This window comes from Toxorhynchites rutilus, chromosome 1, assembly GCF_029784135.1.
Source record: "Toxorhynchites rutilus septentrionalis strain SRP chromosome 1, ASM2978413v1, whole genome shotgun sequence".
Lineage (NCBI taxonomy): Eukaryota > Metazoa > Arthropoda > Insecta > Diptera > Culicidae > Toxorhynchites > Toxorhynchites rutilus.
Window position 1 is genome coordinate 105,878,314 of NC_073744.1, and position 12,161 is coordinate 105,890,474.

Genomic DNA, 12,161 nt, shown 5'->3' on the forward strand with positions numbered 1-12,161 from the left:
TAGGCATTCAGATAACCGATGCGGTTTCGATTATCGGAGTAGGAAAGGGAGATGTGTTCTCTCACTTATAGATTTAGATATGGGTAAAAATCCATGTATATTTAGTCAGAATTCTTGCTCAACGAGTTAGTTCAATTTAGTAAAGCAACAGGATCGCATGCTAGCGACCCAATAAAGTTACGCCCAATAATCAATCACCGCACAAGTTATAAATTCGAAATCACCATCGACAACCGAACTCCTTACAGGTAAGGAGTTCAGGGTAAATGTGTAGGAAAGTAAATCCCAAACCGAAAAGCAGACCAATTGCTTCGCGTCGGACGGACCATTCTGGAGCTGTCGGATCACGAAGGGTTAGGGGCTGCGCTAGTCGGAATTTGCTACAGTTTAGGGGCTTTAGCCCATAAGAGAGCCGAAAGGCAAGATTGCACAAATCCAGGGAAAATGTGCCCTCGGATAACAGCGCTTGGAGGCAGCGAAGTCGATAAGTCTTAGACCGTTTTCGTTGGTTCGCGGATGGGCGCTGAACCTACCTATTGCCGGTATGAACTCCTCCTTTTGGTCGACGTTCAAATCACCTATGACGATTTTGATATCGTGTTTTGGGCAGCGATCATATTCACGCTCTAGCTGCGCGTAGGATTCTTCTTCATCATCATCATCGGTGCTAACAAGATGAGGGCTGTGGACGTTGATAATGCTGATGTTGAAGAAGTGGCCTCGCATTCTCAGTATGCACATTGTTTCGTTGATCGGCCGCCCGTTTCAGCATCTTCTCCATCACGATGAAAGCTGTACCCAGATCGTGTGCGTCGCCGCTGCTCTGGTGGATGGTAAACCCACCTTGAAACGATCGCCCCATCGAACCTTTCCAGCACCTCCTGCAGCGTTACGATGTTGGAATCGAGAGCTCTCAAGTTTCTAATATCTAGTCCATGTTCTTCTCGTTTATACGCATGGTCTGTAAGGCCTGCACTAACTCCCGTGCACAGCTCTTTTTAGAGTCCCCGCTAGTACGAAGACAGTTATCAGACGCTGTTTTGAGGTAAACAGACGCTCGGATATGCCCGGATAGGCCCTCTTCTCTGTCAGCATACGACCAAAATCCCACCCGGGTTGGTGACCCGATCTTTACTATGGTGATTAGTACCCCAGTCGGTACCGCTGGGAGGTAGGGATAGGAGTTATTAGACAGGAAGCTAAGGACCACGAAAGGGTTTTTTTATGTCTGCAGGTACGCAAGTACCGATGGTACGCTTAGTCGTTTACTAACATATGCTTACTGGTTGCAATTTTTCCATGGCACATATATTAGTGATCTAGAGTCCGTTTCACATAATACAGTCAGAAACACTTCCGCCGATGGAGCACGCGATTGTCTCAAAGCTCCCATCGGTGTATTGACAGGCCTCCCACGCACCGCCCATGTCTACAAAATTCCATTAGGTAGTTGTGCCAGTGAAAAATTCTACTAACGCTCGGTATAGGTCCTTCGATTCATTACTAGCTCCTTTGAAATATGTACCATGATTCGTAGATATTTGAGCTAGAGCTCCTCGACGCGCTACAAATCATACGATAGCAAGTTTTCAGAACTTCATCGATAGTGACGTTACAGATTTATTGATACTTCGAACTCAAACAATACTAGAACTAAAACGCACTACAAACAATGTTACAAATTCAATTAAAATAGTCTTCTAATGCGACCACTTCATAGTTCCCTTAAAGCTGAGCAAACCTGATATGATTTCTTTATAACCTAGAATATAAATGTGTCCATTAGTATTATACATAGTAAATGAAAAAAAAATCTATCTGATGAAGGATTACATTCTTGGGTTCGGTTATGATTCTATCAACGTATCAAATCTAACAAACATTTGTGAGTAAATTCTGATATCGAATTCATTATGGTTCAATTTACACAAACAATAAAAATCATTGAACACACAAAACATTTTAAAAGCAGGAAAATATGTCATTATACCAAACATACGATGTTAAAATGAAACACACAACGGTTACACGCTAATTTGTTGGATTTCCAGAGTTCTATTTACTTTTATTTATAAATTCCGATCACTAAAAAAATATCCCCTCCCCACGTCGCTTTTTACCAAACATACTATTGTATGTGGCTAATCATCACTCGTAAATAAGCGAAGCAAGAAATTGATTGTGCCCCTCAAATAACTCGAACCAAATTGTTGGAATCAATTCCCCCACAAAATGATTATACATTATTGAATATTGTATTTGGAAATGGCATTCCTTGTTTCAAAAAATATTGTGTACATACATATTTTGTATAATTTGGATGAATATTGAAAATGCTCAAGATTGCGTTAATTAGCTAACAAATAATAATAAATAGTTTTTTTTTCTTTTCCTTTTATCAAGATTGTTCCACCGAACATGTCTCATAAGTTAATCAATTGAATGGCACATGAAAAGTAATCATTTTGGAAATAAGATAAAAATGCAACTTATCATTCTTCCGAATGCAAATGCAATTTACATTCAAAAAAAAAGTTCTTTATATCCATTATCTTTCAGAGAATTAATTGTTGTATGTATGATAACTCAAAAATCAGTTTTATCGTAAAAAGATTTATTGAGAAAATTTAGAATTATCGAAAACAAATGATTCTAAATACTGCATTAGGTTATTAAGTGTGGAATGTGCGGTTGGAGCAAACCGTTGCTAGTCAATGTTGATAGTGGAAAAAAATGGAGAACCAGTAAGGATGAGATCGTAAAAAGTGTTATCTACAGCTTATTCTGTGATAACGATGATTAATTTTGTAATGACTAGCAATATTTGGATAAAACTATTTGAAACATACGGTTTCATACAAAATCATAGAAAAAAAACTCTCCAGAAAACAACTGCAACAGAAAGAACCACTCAGATAAAGTGTAATGTCACAAGTAGGCTAGAAATATTGTGGCGCGGAACAAACATCATGGGTCAAAATGTCTCACAGAAAAAAGCGGAATTTCTATTATAAATATTTTTTTCGTTTTAGTTTTTTATTAAATTTATTCTAAAGTTAATGTAATGGTTGCGAAGTCCCCGTTTAACAACGATAAGGAATCGAGACGACCCAAGCTGCCAAGATGACGCGATCCGAGTCGACCGCCACCCCGCCGTCGGGAGCAGCGGTCTCTCGCAGCAAACCTGTGTTCCACTGATTGCCCGGTTATCTTGAAACATAGGATACGACCCTTTAGCAAGGTCCGACCGAGCATTAGCGAGCTTCGGACGCCATACGTCTGCCTGGTGCATTACATTTGCCCGGTTAATTTTTGTTTTGAAATATATCACTCATTGCATTCCAAAACTATTGCGCCACGATCTGAAGAATTTTCCACAATTATAGGTATTTTTGTTTGGACATATAGCGCGCTCAATCATAACACGCATAGTCGTGCATGGTATCACAGGCCGTCTTATACCCATAATGTTTTTCGCGTCAGGGCATCTCTAGCCTACTTGTGACCTTCAACTTTTTCTGAGCAGTTGTTTCTGTTGCATTTGTTTTTGAGCGTTATTTTTTTCCGGAATCCGTGTGCTATGCAGTGTTAAATTGTCCTACAAAATGGATACATTGACGAGTTCTATTATCACGTCTATTATCGGAAGAACATGTTCCAAAATACTGTCGTTCCACTTTTGGTGTTTATTCGGTTTCTCCGAGAAATGATTCGCAACTATGTGGCAACAAATCACTTTTTTGTTTGTAACAACTTTATCTTATTGGTTGGTTATTGGTAAGTTTATGTTGGAAACGTACTCGTTTTCAGTTCAGGTTCGATCAGTACATTTAAGTGTAGCTCCTCGAAAAGCTAATCACATAATTTATTCTCACAATAAAAAATGAATAATTCCTATCAAAATGAACCATACATTTCATGCTTAATTACTGACAAAATTTTCAATTTTTTCGACAAAAATTTCATAATTATCTCATTTGAAGACTATAATACATAAATACAACTTCACAAAAAGTTTGTTCAATTTCTGAAAGATGATGGAAAAAAAGATTATTCAGCATTAATTCATAGATCAAGTATTGTTATCAATCTTATTTCATTTTATGAGAATCTCAGTATAGATGTGTCCATATCTATCTAAACCAACTTCATGAATGTATATTAAACAGATCGAATCCAGCTAACAGATTATATACACATTAGCCTACATATTCTAATACTTTAATAGAGCTAATCAATTAGTATTTATAATTAATATCCAAAACAATATCTAATAACTTTTGTTTCTACTTGTAGTCGAGTGTCGGTAATGCGCGGGCAGGTGGTAACACCACAAGGTCTTGGCATCATTGGAATCCGCGTATCGGTCGATCGCGATTCGAGATTCGGTTTCACCCTTACAAGACAAGGTGGATGGTAAGTACAAATCGATTCGATCAATCTATTAAGATTAAAACTGTATGCTCTTAAACATGAGGTGCATAGTAGATGTTGGTTCTAACATGCAATTTTTGTACTTTAAACACCAAACATTTTTACATACCCAAAGGATTGATTCAGTTGGAATATGTTCATTTTATAGCAGCAGTAGCAGTAGGCGTATCTGAAAAAATTTCACGTTAATCCGTTTTGTTTTGAAAAAACAAATTGTGTAGAATGGAAGCCGAGAGATGAAACTCGATTTTGTACACCCACGCCAAAAAACGCGCTCGAATGTTATACAACAAGGTTTTGACGAGGTACGAAGATGAAGATGAAATCCCAGGCCTGAACTTCTACCACTGCCAGAGAAGATATCCTCAGCAATTTAAGTTCGTTCTCGCTGATAAATTTGCCAGGAATTTTCAGCTTTGGGCAGAAAAGCAAGGTTCTTATCACAAACAAGAGCATGAACTCGAAAATGTATAAAGAAGGGCGCCTGTGTAAACGTCTCCTTCTGTTTGTTAAAGCCCACAAAGGTCTGGTGAAGTTTTGACTGTTTTCGTGATAAACTTTGCAAAAAAAATCAAATGTGTACGTTTTTTCTGACCAACTTTTCAAACTGATTCTCAAGGGCTAAATACGTATGAGAAATAGTCAATGGTCATACACCTCTGAGAGCTTTAAATGGAATTAAATTATCCATTAGTTGGATTCAAAATTTATATCCCAATGTATAGAATATTCATCATCACCTCCATCCTTTCCACACAGAAGAGAGGTCCCATTATGTACGGATGATTATGTATACCAGACACTGTTCGTTCACGGAGAAACTGCATGACTACAACACCACACCTCACATGCTGGCTGATAATATTCTTCCAAAAGTTGTTCCGCCAAGCATCCTTATCATACATAATATCGCATAAGCAAGAGGAAACAACGGTGCGCTCGAACTGAATGGTTCATATTTTCAACATACCACAGTGAGGTTTAGCGTTGAACGGCGTTCAGCGTTCCATTGCTTTTATTATACTTTCAACACTTTTTGGCTGGTTAGTCACTTTACTTGCATTGCTACCCTACGTGAGTGGTCCGGTCCGTTTCCGCTTTCTATGCTCTTTTACTACCGCCATTTCGCTCAATGTTTTCAATGAACCGGAAGCCATCATCTTCTGCGCATAGAGACATATCAGTCGCCGTAGCAAGCCATTAATTTCTCGATGTTATCACAAACTGAATAGAGGAAAAAACTAGAAGCTACACTTACACTACACTATATATGCTATGTGTGTATGCGATTGCATCATCTTTTCTTCTCCTCTTCTTCGCTCGTTTTATAGCTCGGGTCGCATTCGTCGCGAACAAACAGTATTAGCAATTTGTAAACATTCAAAGATCCAGTCAAAATTGTTGCTCCCGTGGTCGAGTGGTTAGCGTCACGCGTAACATGTCACTGCTGAATAATTCTGGTACCTTATATTCGATTAAAATTATAGAAATATTGTAATCAAAATTCGTTGTGGGTAACTAAACATCTCCGCCACGCTCTATTCAATTTTAGTACTTGTTCAAATAGCTAATAATATCAAATGTTACATGAATTCAATATATAAATTGATTCGTGCATATCAATTGTGAAGAACTCTGATATCAATTGACGTTTAGCACCCATTTTGATAGAAAAGAATTTTTTCCATGTGAACATACCAAAAAACCACGTGTTGTGTGGTGGTGGTGTGGTGTCCGATTCGCTCATTCTACTCTGGTGTGACTCAGCCGCTCGACACCGCACCAATGGCAAAAGTGTCTCATATTCAACGAATAATAAAAACTAAATTATGTATTAATTATACTTCATATGATTTACTCTTGGAATCTGTTTCGAAATATTTGGTACGAAGATGAATTATAAAATATAGTTTTTATATAAAAACAACACATCAAAATACATTGTTAATACATATATATATATGTATATATATATATATATATATATATATATATATATATATATATATATATATATATATATATATATATATATATATATATATATATATATATATATGTATATATATATATATATATATATATATATATATATATATATATATATATATATATATATATATATATATATATATATATATGTATATATATATATATATATATATATATATATATATATATATATATATATATATATATATATATATATATATATATATATATACACATTCGTGCAGGACAAACCCAACGTGCATAAAGAGATCAAGACCAGGGTGTCGGGTATAAGATCTCTCTTGGGACGAGCTATGAAGGAGCACGATGGACTCGTCGAAAGGACGAAAACTGCCGAGAAAACACTCGCAGAAGCGTTGCAAAAAACTGCAGCTGGACAGGTGACGCCAAAGATTCCTCGAAACCGTTCGGAAAAAAGAAAAAAAGATTCACCAGCAGAAGAAGAAATGCTCAAAAAACGCAAGGACGACCACGACAACGACGATCAAGGCGATAGTGCTGCCCAGGGCGACAGCGAAGAGCTGGGTGACAGCGACGACCAGAGCGGCACCGATAGCAAAAGAAACGACTGGAGCACGGTCACGAGAAGAAACAAGAAAAAATTAGTGAACGAGCAAAAAGAGAGGGAGAGAAAAGAGAAAACGGTGAAAAAAAAGAAGAAAGAGGATGAAAAGAAACAGGAGCCAAAGGACAAGAAGCCTAATCCTCGGCGGGCGAGAGGCAAAGGTGATGCACTCATCGTCGAAGCCAAGGGCGACGTATCATATGATGACCTCTTCAAAAAAATGCGAGAGGACCCTGGCCTCAAGAAACTGGAGGAGAGCGTGATGAAGTCTAGGCGCACCCAGAATGGCGAAATGCTGTTCGAGCTGAAGAGAGACCCAGAAATCAGGAGCTCTGCATTTAAGGATCTTGTCGAAAGGGCTCTCGGTGACGGAGCGAACGTAAGGGCCTTATCCTCCGAGTCATCGATTGAATGCAGGAACCTCAGTCTGTTCACTACCGAGATGGACCTGCATCAGAAGTTGGAGGAGGAAAACATCGTGGGCAAAGTTCCGATGAAAATCCGATTAAGAAACACGTATCGCGGGACGCAGACCGCAACGGACGCAGCGAACAAGTTGCTGAAGCTAGAGAGTATAAACGTCTGCTGGGCTGTGGGTCGTTCCGCCTGTTCCAAAGCAACTGGAGCGATGTTTCAAGTGCTTAAACTTCGGCAATCTGGCGAAAGGCTGCTTGGGGCCAGATAGATCCAAACTGTGCAGGAAATGCGGAATAGAGGAACACTTTGCCAGCGACTGCCAGGGAAAGCCAAGGTGTATGCTCTGCGAGGACAGTAATGACCATACGACGGGAGGCTTTAATTGCCCTGTGTACAAACAGGCGAGGACAAGCGAGCAGTGATGGAGATAATCCAAATAAATCTCAACCATTGTGACACCGCACAGCAACTGTTGTGGCAGTCAACGACAGAAACAAAATGTGATGTCGCAATTATCGCGGAGCCGTATCGCATTCCCCCCGGTAACGGTAATTGGGTGACGGATAAAGTGGGAATGGCCGCCATCCAGGTCATGGGCCGATATCCCATTCAGGAGGTAGTCTCGAGGGCTCGCGAGGGTTTCGTGATCACAAAGATCAACGGAATTTTCATCTGCAGCTGCTACGCACCTCCCAGATGGACGATGGACCAGTTCCACTATATGCTGGATGTCCTCACCGAGGAGCTCGCCGAACGAAAACCAGTCGTTATAGGAGGGGATTTCAATGCTTGGGCAGTAGATTGGGGAAGCAGATGCACCAACGTGAGAGGGACTTGCTTACTAGAAGCTCTGGCCAAGCTGGATGTTACCCTGTGCAACGAGGGTACCACTAGTACCTTCCGTCGAGATGGCCGAGAGTCCATCATCGACTTGACTTTCTGCAGTCCGTCGTTAATGACAAAAATGAGATGGAGGGTATGCGAAGGATACACCCACAGTGATCATCAAGCCATCCGTTATACCATTGGTCATGGCCGTGGAGTTGCCGGCCTAGAATAGCACTTCGGGTCTTGGTCCCTGTCCCTGTCGTATGAGGCGACTAATCGGGTGACAACGCGAGTAAGGGCGCGGTAAAGCCTATTGGAGATTGCACGGGGGAAATACCGTGTACAGGAGCCACGAAAGGAGTGCCAAGCACATCAGGATTGACGCCAGTAAGATCCTGATTACGACATACTGGTTACGACATAGAAAACGGACACGATACGGAAACGATTTCAACACGACGCTAAAGGCTGACAGTCGTACTATCCTGTTCCCTGAGTAAGGAAGGGTGACACCGTCCTGAAATGGCGTTTGGGCTAATAGTGCGGTTGCCCCCGTCCCGGTAATAACTTGGCAAGTCTTCGGGTACGTTCGATGCTCGTCTAGGCCCAGGCACTAGGTACTAGGCGTCAGATGTCACATTCCTGACTTGCGCTGATCTGGCTCTGAACACGGTCCCCATGAAGGACCGTGTCAACCCCTGCATGGCCTCACTGCTTGCATAGATAACCATGGGATCACTGGTAGCGACTATGTACAACGAGCGGAGATAGCGGCCCGAAGTTGGGACCCAGAAAAATATGAATAGTTGCAATAACACACCAACAAACGATGGAGAGGAGAATGTGTTCGCGAGAAGCGGACGAATGCTGAGGTCACCTGTCACTCGAGTAGCCACAACGAGTACAAGCAACACAAAACCACAAGAAGTGTTTGCCGCCCAAGCATTCCAAGGAGATCTTGGCTCCGTACAGAGCCAGTTGTTTACGCTGACCTCAAGCGCATCCCAAGAAGGGCAACTTGGGAGGCTCAGCATCACGGACGTTAGGAAAAAGGTCAACGAACTTTACGAGTTCGTAAAGGACAAAAACAATGTCCACTTAAAAATAAAACATCTGGTGACGAGCATCAGATCGGTCGTCATGGTTGCTGAACGCGAGCATAAGGAGCTGCAGATGAGAGCAGAGGGTGCTGAAAAGGCTCTGCTCGAGGCGAATGAGAAACCCGTCGAGATACTTGAGACGCCGAAGGGTCCTCTGAACACACGATCGGACAAGCGAAGGAGGGACACCCCAGGAGAAGAAGAAGAGCTGAAAAAGGCCAAGAACGATCTGAGTAACGCGAAAGGAGGTGAAAGCAGTGAATGGCGTACTGTCGATAACCAGGCAGAAAAACGCAAAAAACAGAAGGAGAAGAAGAAAAAAGTTGAGCAGGAAAAGAAGAAACTCGGACCTCGAGTGGAGCGAATCAAGGGCGATGCTTTGATCGTTGAAGTGTCAGCAGGAGTATCGTATGCAGCTATCCTTCGGAAAGTGAGAGACGATCGTCGTGAAAACACGCAGAAAGGCGAGATGCTCTTCGAGCTTAAAAAAGATCCAGCGGTTAAGAGCTCCGCTTTCAAACAACTCATTGAGAAGTCACTAGGGGAGGAGGCGAAGGTGAGAGCTCTCTCTCAGGAATCAACCATCGAGTGCCGGTATCTGGACGAGATCACGACTGTTGAGGAATTGAGAACTGCGTTACAGTCACAATGTGACCTTGGCGATGTGCCAATGACAATCCGGCTGAGAAAGGCATACGGTGGGACACAAACGGCCTCGATACGGCTCTCGAAACAAGCTGCGAATAAACTGGTGGAGAAGGGTAAAATAAAAGTGGGGTGGTCCGTGTGCCCGATGAAAGCTCCCCCTCGTATGGCCAAGCAAATGGAGAGATGCTTTCAATGCATGGGCTTCGGTCACCAGGCGAAAAACTGCGGTGGTCCTGACAGATCGAAATTGTGCAGGAAGTGCGGGACGGAAGGTCACGTTGCTAGAGACTGCACCAAGCAACCGAGGTGCATGTTGTGCAAGGAGGAGGACGGAAACGACCACGTCACAGGTAGCTTCAAATGTCCGGCGTACAAAAAGGCGATTGCGGGTTCGCAGTAATGGAGGTTACCCAGCTCAACCTCAATCATTGCGACATAGCACAGCAATTGTTGTGGCAGTCAACAACTGAAACTAAATGCGACGTTGTAATGATCGCAGAACCGTACCGAGTTCCTCGCGATAACGGAAAATGGGTGGTGGATAAAGCAGGGATGGCTGCAATACTAGTGATGGGAAGGTACCCCATCCAAGAAGTGGTGGAAAGCTCACAGGAAGGTTTCGTGATCGTCAAAATCAACGGAATCTTCATGTGTAGTTGCTATGCACCCCCAAGATGGTCAGCGGAGCAGTTTCACGAGATGTTGGACGTACTCACGGATAAGGTCAGCGGCCGCAAACCAGTCATCATCGGAGGAGACTTCAACGCCTGGGCTGAGGAGTGGGGAAGCAGATGCACCAACGCCAGGGGGTACAGCCTACTAGAAGCCTTCGCAAAACTAGACGTCACACTTCTGAACGAAGGCACTAGCAGCACCTTTCGAAGGGACGGCCGCGAATCCATCATCGATGTAACTTTCTGCAGTCCATCACTGGCGGCTAATACGAAGTGGAGAGTGTCGGAGGGATACACACACAGCGACCACCAGGCAATCCTGTATAGTGTCAGCCAACGGAATCCCGCAGCGGTACGGAATACAAAAACCTTTGAGCGGAAGTGGAGGACAAAGGTTTTTGACAAGGAGCTTTTCGTCGAAGCACTACGCATAGACAGCAGAACTCTTAATCTGAGCGCCGACGGGCTGACAGGAACATTGGTGAGGGCATGCGATACAGCGATGCCGAGAAGACTGAACCCGACGAATGAACGACGTCCAGCCTACTGGTGGAACGAGACACTCAGCATCCTCCGCGCTAACTGTCTACGAGCCAGAAGAAGAGTCCAGAGGGCACGAACCGATGTAGAGAGAGAGGAGCACCGCGCGTCTTTCCGAGCGACCAGAGCCGCCTTGAAACGAGAGATACGTAGGAGCAAATCGAACTGCTATAGGGAGCTGTGTCGAGACGTCGACGCAAATCCTTGGGGTGAAGCATATCGAATCGTGATGGCGAAATTCCGTAGTTCAACGACTCCCATGGAATTATGTCCGGAAAAACTCGAGGTCATTGTGAATGGACTCTTTCCGCAGCACGACCCACCGACGTGGCCACCCACACTGTACGGTGAGGACGAAGCAGAGAACGCACAAGTCACCAACGAAGAACTCATCGCGGTGGCAAAAGGTCTAAAGTTGAAAAAAGCACCCGGCCCCGACGGAATCCCCAATGTGGCCCTGAAATCGGCGATCCTTGCTTTCCCCGACATGTTCAGGGTGGTGCTGCAGAAATGCCTGGATGACGGTCTCTTCCCTGCGGAATGGAAGATACAAAAGTTGGTGCTGCTCCCGAAACCAGGAAAGCCACCTGGAGATCCAGCGTCGTATAGGCCTATTTGTTTGTTGGATACTTTGGGAAAGCTCTTGGAAAGGGTTATTCTCAACAGACTGGTGAAATGCACGGAGGATGACCACGGATTGTCGAAAATGCAGTTCGGGTTCCGGAAAGGAAAGTCGACAGTGGACGCTATTCGGACAGTTATCGAGAAAGCTCAGGTCTCGCTTAAACAAAAACGAAGAGGCGACCGTTACTGCGCGGTGATTTTGATTGACGTGAAGAACGCCTTCAATAGTGCCAGCTGGGAGGCCATCGCCGAGGCGCTACACAGATTGAAGGTCCCTAGCTACCTGTACAGGATACTGAGGAGTTATTTCCAGAATCG

The 12,161-nt window shown here is 43.1% G+C and overlaps 1 protein-coding gene across 17 annotated transcripts in view; it reads left to right on the top strand.

The window, feature by feature from the left end:
- The window catches only part of LOC129762448 (teneurin-a), a 305,694-nt gene that overhangs the window by 207,994 nt on the left and 85,539 nt on the right, over nt 1–12,161 (top strand). For all 17 annotated transcript variants that reach the window (XM_055760685.1, XM_055760686.1, XM_055760687.1 and 14 more), the window contains one exon: nt 4,297–4,416. In XM_055760685.1, the coding sequence (XP_055616660.1) occupies nt 4,297–4,416 (120 nt within the window). The remainder of the gene's footprint in view (nt 1–4,296; nt 4,417–12,161) is intronic.